Source organism: Mastomys coucha, unplaced genomic scaffold, assembly GCF_008632895.1.
Source record: "Mastomys coucha isolate ucsf_1 unplaced genomic scaffold, UCSF_Mcou_1 pScaffold20, whole genome shotgun sequence".
Lineage (NCBI taxonomy): Eukaryota > Metazoa > Chordata > Mammalia > Rodentia > Muridae > Mastomys > Mastomys coucha.
In genome coordinates, this window is record NW_022196903.1 from 131,475,800 (window position 1) to 131,495,680 (window position 19,881).

General features: G+C 43.0%; 1 protein-coding gene across 1 annotated transcript in view; it reads right to left on the reverse strand.

Moving 5' to 3' along the window:
- The window catches only part of Eps8 (epidermal growth factor receptor pathway substrate 8), a 168,517-nt gene that overhangs the window by 28,570 nt on the left and 120,066 nt on the right, over nucleotides 1-19,881 (reverse strand). The window contains exons 8-15 of the mRNA XM_031383705.1: nucleotides 15,858-15,940; nucleotides 15,209-15,345; nucleotides 12,574-12,647; nucleotides 10,390-10,516; nucleotides 7,986-8,074; nucleotides 7,554-7,628; nucleotides 5,399-5,547; nucleotides 2,277-2,457 (exon numbers count right to left, since the gene is read on the reverse strand). Coding sequence (XP_031239565.1) covers nucleotides 2,277-2,457; nucleotides 5,399-5,547; nucleotides 7,554-7,628; nucleotides 7,986-8,074; nucleotides 10,390-10,516; nucleotides 12,574-12,647; nucleotides 15,209-15,345; nucleotides 15,858-15,940 — 915 coding nt within the window. The remainder of the gene's footprint in view (nucleotides 1-2,276; nucleotides 2,458-5,398; nucleotides 5,548-7,553; nucleotides 7,629-7,985; nucleotides 8,075-10,389; nucleotides 10,517-12,573; nucleotides 12,648-15,208; nucleotides 15,346-15,857; nucleotides 15,941-19,881) is intronic.

Consider the following 19,881-nt stretch of genomic DNA (forward strand, 5'->3'; position numbering starts at 1 on the left):
AGTTGATGGTGTCGCCTACACTCATCACCACTTATGCCTCGTGATTACAAACAAAAGCACCAGATCCTAAATTTGCTCAAGACGTGCTGCAAGTGCATTTATTCTAGTAGCAATAAAATATAATAAAGTCTCTCTCCCCGCAATGATCACACTTCTCATTCACTCAAAGTCACTACTGTCTGTGCTGTTCATGAAGATCTCAACCTGGCACATAGCCTTCCTTCCATTCCTGTAAGCCTCTGAATGGGCACTTAAATCATAAAATGGGAAACTTTTTACAGCAGGAAAATGACAGCTCATGACAAGGGAAGGCCCTCAGTAATTCTTTTAAAACTACATGATCAGGGTAGACATGCATAGGCACTGACAGCCCAGAACACACATCCCATACCCTCTTTAAACAGCACTGTGAAAGAACTCACAAAGCTGTGAATTTCCAAGGCACGCATTATTAAGTGGCATATTTTCCAGCATAAGGTAGGAATACCACAGGATGGACAGTTTTATGACTTGAAAATAGCTGTAAGTAACTATGGCAACATCAAATGAATGACCATTTCCTGTGTGCAGGCATCAGTCCCTTCCCTAGTATGGCTCTTTTCTACATGGGCGGAAGACTCAGTTGGGAGGTCTGAACTACCAAAGGCAGGCAGGGACATATGCGACTCAGCCAGGAGGAGGTCAGAGTCACCAGACATTTAGATGAAAGGCCAGGTATGAAGTCTAGTCTTCCTTCTTAGGCAGCCAGAGGGAAAACGGTCCCGTTCACAGAAAGATGACTTCAAACAAGTACGTTAGTTTTTAGTTATAAAAGTTCTGGATTGTAACAGGTTGCCTTTTAGAGAAAAAAAATGGTGTTTGTGAGGGTCTCGTCTATGGGTGTCTGAGTATCGGTGTGTCGTATGTGTGTTAAGGTCGACATCAAGGCCTTCCTTTATTGCTCCTACCTTTTTTTTTTTTTTTTTTTTTTTTTTTTTTTTTTTTTTTTAGAGTTACCCTCTGAAGGAGAACCTTACTGACTAGCCCGGTCAGTGAGCTCCAGGCATCCTCCTGTCTCCACCTCCCCAGCTCCAGGATTCCAGGTGTACACCACCATGCCTGATTTTATCATGAAGGCTGGGTGATCGGAGCTGCGTGAGAGGTCCTCCTGCTTTTACACACAGGCTCTGTATGTGCTGAGCCATCTCTCCAGCCCAGAGAGCACAGCACACTTTCTACACAGCATCACCGTCCAAAGAACAAATTTGTCCAAGGGAACAATTTTAAGCAATTTAAGTTATATGTATGTGTCTCCTTAAACGTGGTCAGAGACGTTCGGTCCTGTGGTTTGCCAATGCCTTCCCTCCTTCTGTGTCTGCCACATTATAAATCCACCCACCAGAGACATTTTAAAGAGAATGAATGACCCAGACTTCGGAAAGTATCAAGCCGCCATTCATTGCTCCTTTTTTTAATGCTCGTCTTCACCTGAGTGGTTACAAGTCCTAAGCATCCCATTTGCAATTGGTTCAGCTTTCAACACTGTTCAATTTTCCTTTCCAACAGGGCCAAAAAAAAAAAACCCCTCACACAAAAAGTCATTTTCATGCACATGATAGCGCACCCAATTTCACTCCTCTCATTTGCTCCAAAGATGGGGTTACACTCTTAAGCTTAACCAATAATTGAAAGATAAAACCCACGGTATGACCTTGTGCGGGCACAACTTGGCGGTGGTCAGCTGTTGTCAGAAGACCGAATTCCACACCACGGTGGTTCCTATACATACTTCAGAAGGAGGGAGCAGGAGAGACTGGAAACAGTAGGTACAATATCAGGGAGAGAGAGGAAGGTGGCAGAGAGGGAGAGAGCAGTAGAATTAAGGGAGGGAATGGTGGAAGGAGGTGGAAGGAGGTGGGAGGGGGGAGAAGACAGGAAGAGAAAGGAGGAAGGAGGGATCGCGGCACCATGAGAATGTTGCTTAAAAGCAACAGGATCCAGGTTTAGGGAACTCTCTTGACGGTCTAAAGATGTGAAGGTCAAGCAGAGTGAACAGTGCTGGTGGCAAGCTCCTGACAGGGAAATGGGACGGGGGATGGGGTGGGGCTGAGGAACAGAACAAGGCAGAGAGTGACTCGATTGGGGTAGAGGAAGGGAAGCACCCGGCCAAAGCTCACAAACACAAGGAAGAGCTGAGAGATAACTCGGGATAGCGGGAAGTGGTGACATCTAGTCCCTCATTCTAGAACATTCTTCAGTGAGTGCACCCACAGAGACCAGACATGATAGATCCTTACCTCTGTGGACAGCCTCTTGCTGTCTTGTTTGCGTTGGTGTTCTGCATTGGCCACGGACTCGGCCAGCTGATACATGTCTTGCTCTGTGGGGGCGCCCATGAAGTTCAGCATCGGGGGCTCCCAGCCATTGCGGAACCTTGGAACGTAAGGTGGGATGAACTGTTCTTTTGGCCACTCTGCTCTGTAGGACGACATCAAGTTTATATGTTAAATAATGTGTTCTCAGTCACAGTTCTCTTCTACACAAAACAACTCTATTTTCTCAGGAGAATTAAGAAAACCCATCTATGCCAGTGGTCTAAACAAATGAATTGGAAGAGCGATTCCACCCGGCTGTACGACCGCAGCTTCCAGCTTCCGTGTTTCTCTATGTGGTCTTAACTTTTCCTGAGGTTTGATGCTCAGCATGGGTGTAGGATGTTTAACGTTTGTACATAAGAACAGAAAGGCAGTGAGTACTTAAAGTGTGGGGCTCAGCGGCATCTAAAGACATTCCCAGGGTTCATCTCCTTCTCAGTCCCTTCAAGCATTAAGTCGGTGGGGGATCTTTGAAATTAGAAACATCCAAGACTGTTATGAAGGTGCATGACTTTTCAAAGCTACAAAATTTCCCTAAAATGAAGCAGATGACAATGAAATGTACCAGCTTCATTGTCAACTAATCTGTGGTCACAATCAATACCCACTCAACACCCACACAATCAAAGCCCTTGAGAGGCCGGTTCACACAAGCTCTGGGTCCATCTCAAGGCATCAGCCAATGCCCTTGAGAGGCCGGTTCACACAAGCTCTGGGTCCATCTCAAGACATCAGCCAATGCCCTTGAGAGGCCAGTTCACACAAGCTCTGGGTCCATCTCAAGGCATCAGCCAATGCCCTTGAGAGGCCGGTTCACACAAGCTCTGGGTCCATCTCAAGGCATCAGCCAATGCCCTTGAGAGGCCAGTTCACACAAGCTCTGGGTCCATCTCAAGGCACAGAAGTGGCTGCTGCAGAGATTACAGCTTTGCTTCCCACTGTGTTCTTGGCCATACTTTCCATGGCTGATGCATTCTGACGGGATGGGTCTGCTCTGATGAAATGAGGCCTTTATTCAAATTATCTGGTGCTTTCTCGATCCTTCCCCCTTTCATGTGTTTTTAAATCCCACATTCATTACCTAATAGCCATGATCTGGATCTGAAGTGACTGTGGCCTCGTGTTAAATGCTAACTATATATTTCTTTTTGATGCAGCTATTTAAACCATCATTAAAATGTCTGATTTTGTGATAGGGCTCAAAACAAAGTCACTGAGTACCCTGAGAACTTTTTGTATTCTGAGATGTGATAGATTTCATAAGCCTTATGGAAAGAAAAATCCCAGCCTAGGCTTGTCATAATATCACAACCACCATAAATCTAACATTTTAAAACATATCCAAACCACTTTAATACAGCATAAGATATAAAATAGGAGCCAGAGAGATGGCTCAGAAGCTAAGAGCATTGGCTACTCTTCCAGAAGACACAGGCTTAGTTCCTAACACCCACATGTAACTTCAGTTCCAGGAAGTCCCATACCTTTCCTGGCCTCCATGGGCACCAGGCAAGCATGTGGTACATATACATACATGTGGGCACTCACATAGAGACATAAAATACAACCCAGTAAACCTTTTAAAGAAGATATAAATACCATAATAAAATATAGAATATGATCTAGTGATACACAGATAATATAAATAAGTATGCAAATAAATACAAATAGGATTTATAACATGAAAAACAGTGTGTACCACTTTAAGGAATTTCAGAGTACAAATTGTATTCCAACATACACAGTAGTCAAAGTCCAGGAAGTAAGTGGGACTGCCTTGTGTGTATTTCAAAAGAAGCAAAAAGTGATACTGGTCTACATCTTTTAGACTAGCCCTCCAGGGGTACAAGGGCAAACTTCCAGAGACTAATTGGTAACTGGTCACTACACTGAATGATTTGCTCTGCTCAGGAAAAGAAAAAGGTTTAGTCAAATATAGTACACTGAAAGAGCGTCACATGAAGCTGGAAACAGCTGTACAAGGAGCCTGGCTTGGCAGGTGTCAGCTCTTGTAATGGTTTGTTCTTCTCCATCTCTTTATTGACAAACGATGACTCTAAATTTAGCCCCACATCTTTTTTTCTAATGGGTGATGGTTCTTATCCCAGAGAGGGCTGATCACTAAGGAGTCTGTGCTAGACCATTCATAGCTACTTTTGCCCTCGACTGTGGTGGACCCAGCTAGCAGCCTGATCTCTGTTGCAGGATCTCCTTAGCAAAAACCTGTCTCAAAGTTAGAGAAAGAAAGACGGGCTGGGGAGGAGAACCTACGCTAATCATTCACCACCACCTTCAGAATCCCCTGCTTAACCTGGCCTTGGAGCCTTCCTGGCTAACCCTGCTCCCCTCGGGATGGCTGCTTTTTCCACATTATCCCTCCTCCAGCCTTTCTCCACACTGAATACTCAATGTCCCTCCCTCCTCCCTTAGCTCTGAACTCTTACTGCACTTGCCTTCTTTTGTATTTCTCTGTCAACTGTTCCTCATTTACAGATACTCTATACATCTATAGATACTCTATACTGAAAGGCCACTGAGCAAGGCGATTATGAACCCTGACCCCAGAGCTCTGTCACTTAAGATATTGGGTGACTTTAGGTCAATGAGTTGACTTTATTGAGCCTTATTTCTTCATCCGTGAAACAGAAATATCAACCAAACTCTATAAAACACGTGGGAGAGCACAGAGCATACACTGTGTGCTTGTGTGTGTGTGTGTGTGTGTGTGTCTGTGTGTTGAGAGGGGGTTATACATGTCATGGTGTGCATCTGGAGATCACAGACACAACTATATTGAGTCAGTTCTTTCCTTCTACCACGTGGAGTGAAACTCAGGTTGTCAGGCTTGGCGGCAATCACCTTTACCTGCTGAGCCATCTTGCTGGCCCAACTTGCCAATAAGCTCTTCAGCGATACCCGCTTCTTCACGCCATAACACATAGGTCTTTATGCAGAATCTTACGTGAATGTCTTACTGTTCAGTGCCACAGACAGGAGTTCTCGAAGCATCACAGGTACTAAATGCTGAGCTCTCGTGTGCTTACCTTACTTTCAGCCAAGTGTCTCCCAGTGACATCCACAGCTTGCGTTCCTCTGCAGTGGCTGTGTAATTTAAGAAGTCAACTGTGTCTTTCGTCAGCAGTGGACTGAGTACCGAACTGGCCAGTTCAGGGCCACCTGTTGCCTGGACCACCTGCGTGGAGAACAAATGTTTTTAGCAAGACAATGATTATCTGTATTCTCTTGAAATTTATATGCAAAAATCAATTCCAAAATGAAGCACTGTTTTCATATGTTCAAATTAAAATTTGGTGTATAACATTATAGAGTGAAAACGGTTTCTCAAACTGACTTATCCAGAATGAAGGTACATTAATAAATAAAAGTTAATAGTTTAAGGACATCATAGCATCTACATACTGAATATAGGTGTTGATTAATTTTCCAGTAAAATACTAATGGCAGTGTGGAAACCCCTTATTTGCTGACTTAAGCATTTGTTATTTTAAAAATATCAATTATAAATGGCAAATCTATTATGCCAACACTGAAAACTGGGTCTAAAATGAACTCTGCTGAAGGTGAGGGAAAGAAGCCTTCAGTCAGCAGTTCAGGTTATGCCTGTGAGGATTTAGAAAATCGAAAAGGACCTGAGGGGAGGGAGGGAGACAGTAAAGAGGGGAGGGAGAGAAGAGGTGAGAGAGAAGAGAGGGGAGGGGAAAAAGGGAAGGGAGAGAAGAGGAGAGAGGAGGGGCAGAGGAGAAAGAACAATAAGTGGTTCCCCAACTCCCCAGAATTCGATTCTAGTATATTTCCCTGATTTGATACGGACAATTTAATGGTCCACGGGAAACAGGTGCACACTTTGATAAGCAAAACAATGGCAAGCTTGTGTTAGTTAGCACGACTGACTCTCCACATTCCCCCCCTCCCAGGAGCCATGTCTTGGCTGAGGAAGGCTCCTTATCTAGTAGCAAACAGGCTAGATAGATACTTTGTTAGAATCGGGCCTCCTCAGAGATGTGTTGCAGGAAGAAGGAGGTCTTTTGAATGGCTCTCGACTGAGCCATCTTTCAGGTCAGGGGCTCTGAGGAGGCCATGCTGTTTGGGGCCTTTGTAAACACAGGATTTTCTAGTTCCCCTCAAGACCCTTCCTCCAGCACCCAGAATCCAACTCAGGCGCTACATCTTTTGGGAATCCAAATGCCAGGAAGATTCTAAAACAGGGCTTGCCTGGTACCTGCTGTCCTCAAACAATCTGTACACAGTACTGACACACTACATGACACCATAAAGCTCAGTTTTTCAATTTTCCTTGATGCGACTGACTTTAAATTGCAGGAGACACATTTAGGGAATCTGAGAAGAAAGCTGAGAAGAAAAGGCGGGATATGGAAGCTTTGTGCCGACTCTTCTGCAAACACAATCACATGCACTATAGTTTCTGTTTTGTTTTGTGCTTAGGATTTTCTTAGACAAGTTCCTTGCAGTCTACCCCGACCGTTTACTTTCCATGGAGCCTGCTCTGTCTTCAAATTCACAGCAATCTCAGGTTCCCCTGTGCTGGAAGTACCAGTGTGAGCCAACATGGCAGGCTCAATTCTTTTTTGGCTCGCTGTTTTAGATTTCTGAAACGAGGCCTTACCATATAACTCAGGCTAGCCTGGAATACTCTATTCTACCACAGCCTTGAGAGTGTTTGGACTGCAGGCACATGGATCACCATGCCCAGCTTTGGCACTGAACCTTTAATTTGCAGCCTTATAAGCACTGGCAGGAAACACTCAGAGAGGACTTCAGGAGTGAAGGAGTAGAATGCTGTGCCCTTTGGGCTGGCAGAGGGGACATTATAGGCCATGATTTCCTATGAAGAAATTCAGCAGGCATGGACACACCAGTACACGATGGCCATGTGGCACAATGAACTTGGAGAGCTGAGACTTACAAGCACGACACCCACCGTTGCCTGCTAGCTCTGGAGAAACTGCTATTCTAATGGGCACATGTGTGTGCCATGTTCCCAGCCAGAAGTGAGGTATGCATCCATTTAAACTCTCAAACTTCACATTCACAGAGTTTACACACATTCTAAGAGGAACAGGACACATGTGAGGTAATCAAAGAAACAGTCCTAAGTAATTCAGATCCTTGGATGGAAGATACTGTGAATGATTGATTTGTTTAGTCATAAATGCTCACCATATTTAGTGGAGTAAACAAAAAATGAACCAGATCCGAAGCACTTGGGTTCTGGATGTGGGGCTTCAGCTTGGCCTGTGACAGAAAACAAATGTGTTACCACAACACCACCACCCCAAGGATGGACACTCAAAGAGCAGTTCAGTGCAGACACACAAGGAGACTTCTTTCCTAACATTTCTCCTTAGAGGGGCTCCATCAGCATGGTGTGAATGCGGGAAAGAGAGAGCCAAGAAATATGGGAATTGCTTTTTAGCTAAGTCTCTTTGACATGTATGCTTTTCAGTCTGAGGTTATCATGAAAGGCCAATCAAAACACACACCCACAAATCTACAGGTACAACTGTACCTCTTAATTTAATTTTTAGGAACATTTGGCTAGACTTTGATCTTCTCCATCCATTTCTTCTATTATATATAAAGTACACCTACCAGAAGGTTGAATCCATGTTTAAACTTCTGGAAACAGTCAACAAACTCATCAGGAGGTGGTGGTTTTGCCCTCAGTGTTAAAACACCCTCTAAAGAAATAAACAAGAGCAGGGGGCAGATGAGAACAGACTCACAGGAAGTTTATTTAATGGGGAAAAAAAACCCAACTACATTTGCATCCATAGCTGAAAGATTACACCAGATGTAGACCTTCATTCTACAACATCCCTTATTCCAATAAATTAAGAAGATCCTAAGTTTGAATGGATTCCTCTACTCTTAGGCACTCCCAGTGACTCAGTCAATTCTATAAATATGACTCGAAGCTTTCCTATGTTCCAGGAAATCTTGTGATCATTATAAAGGCTATAAAATTGAGTAAGTGACAAGCCTTGCTTTTAATGGCCCTGAAAAATAACAGAGGAAATGAATCAGAAGTGTAACAGGTGTAGCATCTAAGTGCTACGACAGGAGAGTGGACTGCTTGGGAAATGGGGAACATAAAAACCAGAAAGTTTTTTCAGTAAACTTTTTTTTTTTTTTTTTTTGGTTTTGTGAGACAGGGTTTCTCTGTTCTCCTAGAATTTGCTCTGTAGATCTGTAGACCATGTTGCTCTCAAACCCACAGAGATCATCCTGCCTCTGTCTTGCATGCTAGAATTAAAGGCATGCAGCAAGTAACTTTAAAAGGGATTTGAAAAGCTCTGCCCAACTCCACCCACCGCCAATTTGTGGAAATAACATTCTAAGATTAAACAAAACATCTGGAGTAACAGAGAAATCGGGTGTATACAAAAGAAGCAGCATAAACCCCGAAAAATGTGAGATCGAAGAGGAGATTTGGTTTAGATTGTAGGTGACCTTGAATGTCAAAGAAGTGACATTTCAATCAATAGTCCACAGAACTACTTACACTTCGGGCAGAAGTATGAGGACTCCAACTTAGAACTCTACGAAGGCTATCCTATTGGCTGTGGTATATCTGTAACCCCACAACTTGAGAGGTGGAGCCAGAAGGACCTGGAGCTCAAGGCCATCCTTGGCTTTATAACAAGTTTGAGACGAGTTGTGTGAGACCCTCTCACAAAGGTTGGCTGATTAATTAACTGATTAATCAATTGATGATTGATTGACTGGCTCCCCTTACAGTACAGAATACTAGAGAGTTGAAACTGCTTTCAAGCTGGGTCAAAAATGATGACAGTTTCAACTAGATGCCAATGATGAGAATGGAAAAAAATGTGTAGAGATGACATTGGTAAAATAGGTCAAAGTGGCTATATGTTCAAGAAAGAAGACAGAGAATTTGGTTCTGAGCTTGGATAACCTGGAGGAGAGTATATGCCATTAAGCAAACAGAAGAAGGGGCTGGAAGCACCCAGAACACTTCATTCAGAATGAGAGGAGGAGAGGAACATCTAAGCATCTACGCCCAGGACAACACTGAAGGCCACACACTATACAGACAGGAGCTGCAGGAAGATGTGAAGTCAGCTGTAATGACGAGACATGAACTAACCATTCTTTTATATATTCGGTTTGTGCCTTTTGCCAGAGGAGATATAAATATTACCCTTACATTTATACATTCAAAGCCACTTGTTTTCATTTAGTATTATTATTTTTTGTGACAAGGTCTGATGTCCCAGATTGTCCTATATAACTAAGAATAATCCTCCTGCATCAGCTTTCTGAGTACTGGGATTCCTAGCCCAATTTCTAAGACATTTTTAACACTGGCAGCTCAGCGCTATGCTCCAAAATTGCTTCTAGGCAACTCTGAATGTGAATGAACAATTTGAGGTTTTACAATATGATTCAAATCCATTGGTATTTTAAAATACTCGGATGAAAGAAGTCAATTTTTAATGTTAAGAAAGATTCCATATTTACAGTGAAAGAACTCTACAGAAATGATCAGTGATATGAGCAGAAACTAACTTTTAACTACTTGTGAAACTGCAGATGGGTGGCAACCGCCTAATCTCAGAGTCATATGACTTTAAGGCACAGCCAGCTTGAAACAAACCTCCAATGGTGCCCAAAGCTACAGGACCTTGGTCTAGGATCAGGGCAATGTAGCTGGTTACCGGAACCCAAGCTTGCCTAGCCCTGTAGTTCTCATAGCCCAAGAGTATGGAACCTGACTCACCTGTGGTCTAATTGTTCAAGAGTAATGAAGGCCCCACCCATGCTCACTGTGGGTCTGAAAACCCTGGAGTAAGGAAGTCCACTTGCTTGGGGTCTGACAGCCTTAGACTGAGGAAGCCCTTCTGCCCGCTTGCCTGCTCGCTGCTCACCCACTCACCCGCTTGCCCGCTCACCCGCTCGCCCGCTCACCCGCTCGCCCGCTCACCCGCTCGCCCGCTCACCCGCCTGCTCACCCGCTCACCCGCCTGCTTACCTCCAGGTCCTTTCCTTTTACTTTTCTTGCTTTTCTTCCTTTTAGAAAGCTCAGAAAATGCTTCAGCTGCTTTTTGGAGCTTTGTGATAAAAAACTCAATGTCATCCAAAATATGGTTTAAGATTTGCTGGAATGAGAAACATCAGAATAAGATATAAAACAAAGAAAAAACAAATTTTGTTCTAGCTGTTAGCTAGAGAGTAAAGGAGAGAAGCTTTAGATGAGAAGAGAAAAATGGCCACTTTCATGAAAACATCATACACACACACACACACACACACACACACACACACACACACGGTCTCATCTCTATTCCTTAAGCTTAGTTTTGCTGCATTTTCAATGTTAACAGGGAAGCATTGACAACATGGAATCAGATTATTAATTACTTTAAATTGCTCTAATTTTCTCACAGTGTTCCCCACACAAAGCTGGAGGTGGGATTCAGAGGTACATTTTGTTAGAAGAGCACCAGGTATTTTTGTTTTGCAATTACTTGTCCTGTAAAGGCTCTGACAAAGTTACTGCATACCCATTATAGAATTCTGCAAGAACCTGAAAATCCACAGCCCACACCAAAAGGCATTGAGATGACCGTACCACAGAGCAGAATGAGCAAACAAATGCATGCTAGAGACCACTTAAATTATCTTTTATACTTCATTCTTAGCTTTCTCTAGTTTAAAATGAAGGATTCTCCCTATTATAAGACTATTAATTTGCATTTGATAAATATTTCACTATAATATAATGTGATACAAAAATTAAATTCTAGGGCTGGAAGTGAGAGATAGATGGCTCATGTTCTGCTTTTATACAAATCTCAATCCCCAGCATCCAGTTGGGTAGCTCATAACTACCTACAACTCCAGCTTCCTGCACTCTGATCCTGGATTCTGATCTTGGCAGTCATCTGCATACACATACAAACAGACACATACATAACACACAGACACTCGCACACGCACACACACGATTAAGAATGAAAATCTTGGGCTAGAGAGATGGCTCAGTGATTAAGAGCACTGACTGCTCTACCAGAGGTCCTAAGTTCAATTCTCAGCAACCACATGGTGGATCACAACCATCTGTAATAGGATGCTCTCTTCTGATGTGTCTCAGGACAACTACAGTTTATTCACATATAAATTAAATAAATCTTTACAAAAGGAACTATGCATATTCCTGATTCCAATATGCCTTTATTTTAAAAAAATGAAAATCTTTTAAAAATTAATCCTGATCGTCAGACTCCTTTCAGTGATTTTTTTTTCCAAAAGAACCTGGGAATGTGTATAGTTTAAAAGATAAATAAATCACATATTTAAAATATAGTGAACATGGCCAGTAACTGTCAATTAACCCTGCAAGTTAAGGAAGTGACAGTAAGTACAGCGTTCCTCTTTATAAAACATGTATATTAATATGTACATATTTATACTTTAAAATTTCACTTAACTTTTCCTTTTGAGGTATTCTAAAATATGTTTTAATTTTTCACGAGGATGTGGCATGTGTGTATGTGATTGTGTGTGTGTCCACATTCACATGTGTGTAGGCACATGTGTGAACATGTGCATGCGGCTTCCCTTGCATGTAGGTGTGTGTGCACATGTGTGTACCTGTGCAGACCCAGTTCTGATGTCCTGAATCATCCTCTGTTCCTCTCCCAACTTCAACCATAAGGTAAAGATGCTCAATGCCACCTAGGACCTGCACCTATAATGGAGGCTCCTCTACCTAGTGATGGTCTGCTGACACCCATCAATTCTAGGGATAGGAACTCCAGTCCAGTCTTCAAACTTTTGATGCAAGGCCGGCGGCCACTGAGCCACCTTCCCAGCCTTAAAATATCTTACTAAACTAAACAAGCAGACATTAAAAGGACACCTCAACTATGAATCACAAACCATGAAAAAAGGCAAAAGCAGACTATTGGTGCTTCAGGTTCATTTCCTCTGTAGACTGGCCAGGTTGCCAGCATTCTGTAGGAGATGACATCTAGCTAAATACTAGGAAGGAAGAAAGGGTGGTTAAGGGGAAATTCAAGGGACATACTGAACGCTGAGGGGAGAAAATAAAATTTCTGCAGCCATTTTTGCCAATCCCTTTCATCTCAACACCTTTGTTTCCCTCGCAAGGCAGAAGGGCCGATGAGCTAAACCTGATTCAGGCGGTACTCACCACATCCCTGTCAATCCGGGCTGCCATCATCTCTGGCGTCTCTTCTGGCTCGTGGTACTGCCGGGGCTTCTCGACTGGAAAGGAAGGAGAATTGTCAGACTTTCTATGTTTGTTAAGACAACATCAATACAGAAATGAAAATGAGAGACAATGAGAAAGGAATTCCAGTTGCTGAGCAGGGAGCTCTCTGGAATAAACAAGTCAAAATGATACTCGTGGCCCCTGAGATCCGTCTTTGCCACAGTTTCCAGGAGCACTGGGCACAGCTGGTGGACTGGCCTGCCCACCCACCTATACAAGGTTCTCGTCAGTTATGCCCCCTCCTTCCTGGAGCTGGCCTGGCTGTCCAGCAAGCCTTGGGAATCTTTTGTCTTCCCTCTCCTTGAGCTGAGATTACAGACACTGACCATTATTCCTGGCTTTTTACCTGGGCACAGGCAATGCGATTCAGCTCCTCATGCTGGTGTGGCGAGCACTACACCAACTGAGCCGTCTTACCAGCCTGGGCTGCTAGTCCCCCAACATTCCAACCCTGTGACTACAATAAAAGCTTTGCAAGTTCTGAGAGTACAGTGTGATTTCTCAATGGCCGTTGTAAGTCGGCATAAAAACCCACAGCCTTTGGCTCACTGATCTTAAATCATATGCCTTGAGATAAATACTGAATACATGCCTCAGAGGCATTCAAAATGTCAAGAAAGCTCAATTGTGAATGTTAATCATGAGACCTCCATCGCGGATTCCTTCCTGAGCTGAGTCAGTCAGCACTATGGTAACGTGGACAGCTGGCGCAATGTATTTCAGAGTACATTAAATGCGAAGGCATATGGCTGGGGCAGGAGCAATAGATCACAAGGGGTGGAGGGAGAGCTCATGATACATCACCATGACTCACGAGCTTTAATGCAGAGAACTGACAAAACATACTGCCAACTCGGAATCCCAATTCCTCCTTTATTCTAACATAGCCCAGACATGGAGCACACGCAACAAGAAATGGGAATCGCTGAGCCACACGAATCTACATTTGTAGCTGTAACTGTTCACGCTCATTAATCCGCATGTAGCAAAGCTTGGTAGTAGGCTGCTGTGCTATGTGAGGTTGCTGTGTGCTTGGTACAGTGGGCCATGGAAGGCAGGGAAGGAAACTTGAAACCGCCAATAGGAACTCCAAAAGGGGTCAAGGAGTCGAGAGCAGGGCCTCTTGGCTACAATCATAGCACTCTGGAAGCTGAGATAGGGGTGTGTAGGCTAGCCTGGGTTACACAGTGATCCCCTACAACATCCAGGGCTTCCCAGAAGTCTACGTCTCTCAGGAGGAATAGGAGACTTCGAGAGACTCCACAACAGAAGAGACTTATTTCCAAGACATTTTGGGGTCCTGGCAACTATGGCCAGCATTTTGCTGAACTCACTTCTGGAAGACAGGGCTACTCTACCTTGGAGTTCTACAGGGCTGCAGTCAGAGCTGATGAAACCCTCAGAGGGAGCAGAGGGAGCCTCCTTTAGGACATCCCCAACTAAGACTTTCTGGCACTCCCGGGGAACTTTGTATAGTACGTCTTGAGTTCTGTATGAACAATTAGTAAGCTGGAAGTCACTCTCCTTGTAATTGTAACAGACAGCAAGGCCAGAAATATTCTACACAAAATCTAGTAAGAGCTCAGAAATACCTGGGTAAAAATTCTTTCATTGTAAAATTATATTAGATTTCACATGCAACCCTCCAACTCAGGATCTCTCTAACTTAATATCTCTTCTCTTCATGTCTAGTCAATTTTGATGCCTCTCTAACACATACACACAAAACAACAACAACAACAACTATCCAGACCCCCTCCACCAAAACAAAAGCAACAAAACTCACTTTGGGTTCACAATATGCACAGATCACTATAAATCATAGTCTTTCGAAAATCATGTTATTTAATCTTTGTATTTACAAAAATAGTTGGTCGAAATACATGTAATTCCTAAAGCAAAAGTCATCAGAGTTCTTTGACAGTGATGCTTCCACTCCTGTGCTGATGATGAACACAGCATCATGAGCTTTGGCATTCACAGAGACCTGTGGGTCATTACACCCACTTTACACTTGAGACCAGAGCATGAAAGATGACCTTCCATGGTCATATGGACAGACAGAGCCAGGTCTTATTTCAGGTCTCAATTTTTAGCCCACAAGACTAAAAGTATGTATCATTCAAGACATTACACACATCAGCATAAGGCATCCTAGAGAAACCCAGCTGGAAGCTTCTTCCATTGTCGCTGTAGAATGTATTGTTCCAGAAGGTGCCATTCAGGCTGTTGGGGGAGAAAAGTTGAAAACAATCTTGCCAGTGGTGAATCTATGAGTTATAGTGACCAGCGTGACATCTGGTGCACGAGTCACATAGACATTGCACAGGTAGACGGCCAGAAATGACTGCAGTCCTCGTAGGGCACCTATTCCATGGCTGCCATGAATTCTGTGGATGGTAACTGTAACAGCCGTCAAGACTCAGCTTTACAACATCTAAGATTTAGTTCTTTAAAATGAACTTTAACCTACAAGAGGACATGACGATTTGAAAGAAGGAATGACACCATAGCCCATAGTGGGTCCTCAGAAGGGCAAGGTCAGGGTACTTACAGTCACCCTGGTCAGCGGCCCAGGCCGACCAGGCTGCTACTCGACTCCTAACGTCCACCTGTGTGACAGTCCCTGGTGGCACAGGGGCAGGAGCTCTGGGAGGAGGAGGGATGCCAGGATCTGCTTTGGCAATCATCCTAAAAACGAAAGACAATTTATCCAACTGGGATGTTCCCATCTCCACTTCTGTTAACAATGGTTCTCTCCATTGGTACCATTTGCCCGTCAACCGTCAGGGTTCAGAATTCCTGACCATCTCCACGGTGTCTGCTGGTAAGTTCCTGACTCATAGAAAGATTAAAATCCCTGGGAAACTACATGGGTTAGGTCACATGATATTTGAAAAGCTTGTGGGCATTTGGGGAGCCCTTGGGTCATCTCTTAAAACACCACACATTTTTTTTATAACTCTCTGGGACATCTACATATGTCTGAGAACTTGTGTGGGAGGCAGAGTTGATATGTGGAGAAACAAGAGAGGCAGTCATGGACTGGGAAGGCAGCGAGAGCTTAAGCTGAGGTTAAAGGCTGCAATTTAGAAAATGGAATAATTCACCTCCACTAAAAATAACTTCTCTAAACCTTCAGGAGAAAAAAAAAGTAGGTGTACTATCCAATCCCAGCCAATAATGCCAATTATTGCTCTTACCTCAGAGCCTCTGGCCGCCTCTTCTGTTTCCCGCCTTTACTGTCACTGATTGCGCTTTCGATATCTTCACTAATTAGGTTTGCCTGAAAGGAAAGATGAGTTACCCGGAAGGCTATAGGCTTGTCTGAGCCTTGATATAAAGTTAAGACAAAAATATATAATTTATATTCATTGTTTGCATCAGTAAGTGATTTGGTGTAATAGAAGTAGAAAGACTTTTTAACATCTACTTTAAAAATGTGACTCTGTTTTTTAATGGTGTATTTTTTAATGATGGAACTCAAATGCTGATTTTTAAGGTTAATCTGAGTCCAGACTCCACTTAAACACTCCTCCCCAAGAGCCCGATAGAGAAAAGCAACTGCAGAAAGGACAGGGGTGAGTGTCCCTGCTCTGCCAGAGAAGAAGGACTAGTAAGAGAGGATGTGCAGGGCTGGTGGGTCCCTCCCCTTTTTCTCCCTAGGCAGGGGGAACCCATCAACTCACCAAGATAATCCCCAGGCCCTACAGAGACACCAGTGCTTAAGGCAAACCTACTCCCATGGTCCGTGTCTGCAGTGTCCCTGAAGGGACACATGCTGAAGGCCAGGTTCCAGCCTTCAAATGGGAGACATTGGGCTGCGCTCTTACAGATGACATTGGGAGTGCCAGATACTTCCTGTCTCTCTCTTATCACTTCCTGTTTCCCATGAAGTGAACAGCAGTTCTACCATACTCTTCCTGCTACCCTGAACTTGTCCGCCACAGGCCCAAAGGCAACGTCCCACATAACCATGGAACTGAAGTCTCCAAAGCCAGTAGGAAAACAGACCTTTCTCTTTAGAAGTTTCTCAGCTCAATGTTTTGCCACAGCGATGGAAAGCTCACAAAGCTCTACATTCACAGGCTGAATTCTCAATTCTAAACTGTACCCACTTTGATAACCACAATATTATTCCATTTCAGGTATAAATTAACTATCTGTCACCACAAACTTTCCCAACATTTTCCCAACAAGACCAACGATTAGATTTTCTTGGGAATTCAAGTGAGTTTTGTAGATAAGGTGTTAATTTTTCTTCGTTATGAAATTTATCTGTAGCCTGTAATTATCACTGTATATAAGGATGTTGCTCATGTATTTTTCTTCTATTTTCGGGCTTATGTGCTCTGTGTAATTATGTATATTTTTCTCAGATATATGAGTCACATATTTTTTTAACAGTCAGCACTGGTGAGCATAAAAATTTCGAAGTGATGGGAGACCTCAAGATCATGCGTGCCCTCATATGCACAGTGATGTTTCTCACCTTGCACCTTGCCTGAGGCAGGGCTCTTTGTTGATTACCCCTACAAAAAAAAAGCTGGTCTATCTGGTCTGGAGCTTGGAGGAATTCTCCTGTCTCTGCATCCCATCTCCCTAGAGGTGTGTGAGGATTACAGAAGCATATTACTGAAGTTGGCTTGACATAGGTTCTGGGGATTGCAACTTCAGTTCTTAGATTTGTGCATTGAGCCTTTCATCCACTGAACCGCCATCTCCCTAGCCCTTGTTTATTCTCCTTTCTAGTTAATTCTCTGAGGGAAACTAGGAAAAGTAGTCTGGCCTGGATCATGTTCACAGTGAGGTGCCTCTGCAGTGGACCCCAGTACAGTGTTGCTTCCTTAGAACATTCTAGTCCAACATATTCTAGATGGTCAACTAAGAGCAAAGCCCTCTATTATATGGAGAATTAAAACTGGAGGTGTCTATAACTTTGAACTTCTATGAAAAATGTTACCATTCTAAAGGAGGAATATGTAGCATATAGTATCCCATAACAAAAATTTAAATTCAAAAACTGTTATTACAAAATGTTCTACACACAGGTTAGCTACATCACATTATCAAGGTTTTTAAATTAGCAAGGAATGCATGGCTCATGAAAGAAGTATGTCCCAGTAGGTGAGTGAGTTTCCTCATTTTTAGTGGTCTGAGCTATGGTGAGAACAGAGCATTGTCCAGAAAATCCATTTAGAGCCATCACTGTCACGGTCCCCTAGAGAAGGAAAGCCTTCCATTACATATCCCAGGACACTAAATCACACTTAAATCATACTTAAGTAAAAGCACGGACACAAACACAACATTTAAACGTCTTTTGACTCAGTATTTTTCATTTGTTTGTAAGTCTCTGAATTGGGCCAACAACATGGTTCAGTGTTTGAGGACACTTGTTGTCAAGCCTGATGGCCTGAATTTGATCCCTGGAATTCACATGGTAGAAGGTGCTAACCAATTCCTACAAGTTGTCCTCTGACCTCCATATGTGAAATCCCCCCTCAATCAATAAATTCAAAAATTAAAGAAATAAAATCCATTAATAAATTTTTACTTTTTTCAGAGCAAAATATCCCCTTCTACATTTTTGCTTTAACATATCTAAATCCTCAAAATCATTAAAATAATTCATGCATTCCAAAAACTACAGCCCGTAAAGAGCTGATGAATTTCGAACTACAAGTTACTTAAATAACACAGTTCTTTCAAGTAAGACTTTTATAGTCATCTGTGGAATCCATTCAAATTAAAAAAAATTACAAAATATATTGTTAAAGATAATCTGCATACACCATGGTTTAATGTCAAAGAAATGCTGATAAGATCAAGTGGTTTTCTTGTGCGAGTCTAAAATTTCTTTATGAGATAAAAGTCACAAGTAAAGCAGTACTCCGGGAGGAGACAATGGTGGCCAGACTGAGAACTGTCCCTCCATTGCCCCTATTTGAACCCTGGGTCCCCATAGGGTGCTCCCTGGGGAAGAGCTTTGAGATTAAAAGTCTATGGCCATTTTCAGTTGACTCTCTCTGCTCCAGTCTCTTGCTACAACACCTGTTGTGTGTTGCCATGACTACCCACCAGGACAGACTCCAGTCCCCCTGGATCTATAAACTCAAATAAACCCTCTCCTCTCCTCAGTTGATTTTGGTCAGTGTTTTATAGCAACAACAGGAAAGAAACTAGCACAGGTGCCAATCAACTGAAGGTAATTTCTCTTTTAGAGAAACCTACTCAGAAAATAAAGATATCTAATGTTGAAGATAAATTCTGAAGTTCAATAAATTATAGTCATTTAGAAATGCCATGGACTGTGAAGCATCCATTTTGGGGTCTCAAGCGTATGAATATTGCTACCTATGCCCAGCTGTTCCTCATTGCGCTTCGGGATTACAAATGCCGAGTAACTTACATAATTAAACGGCAAGCTTCCTACCAATACCATCGGACACTGTAAGGTTCTCACCGAAACAACTGATACAAGCTCCGAGGCTAGCAGTGAAGAGAACAGAATTGTAGCATGCCTACTGTCTATCTATGCTGCACGGTTTTTAGTACATGTGCCACAGAGGCAAGCATAATGCAACATTTTTAATGATCTATTTTTTTTTTTAAGTATATACCCGGGACCCCTGATGAGAATTTCATCCACCAGTATACCTCTGTAAACAAGATAAACAGTGTGTATCTATGTTTATTTGATACTTTTGAACAGGCTTCTAACTTGCAGCAATCCTCCTGCCTCACCCTCCTGAGTGGAAGAATTACAAGTAGGGACCATCAAACCAAACCGTGAGTTTAAAAAAGAAAATTAATAAAATTTCTTCTTTTGTTTACCTGATTGGAAATTTATGGAAGACACGTATTGGTTTCTTCATCACATTCTCAAAATCTTAAATCCTAGCAACCAATAGCTGAATGACCAAGATGGGGCACTTGAAAGTGGCAAAGATTGCTCGAGAGGATTGAGTGAGGAACAGGGACCAGAGATCTGCCTCAGCAGTAGGGAGCACTTGATATTCCAGCAAAGGATGGGAATTTGGCACCAAGCACCCACAGCAGACAGCTCGCAATCATTTATAATCCCAGCTCCTGAGGATCTGATACCCTCTTCTGACTTCTCTGGGCACACGTACACGCACACACACACACACACACACACACACATATACACATACAGACTCGAATTAATGGGAGGCTGACTCCCCCCCCCCACACACACACACA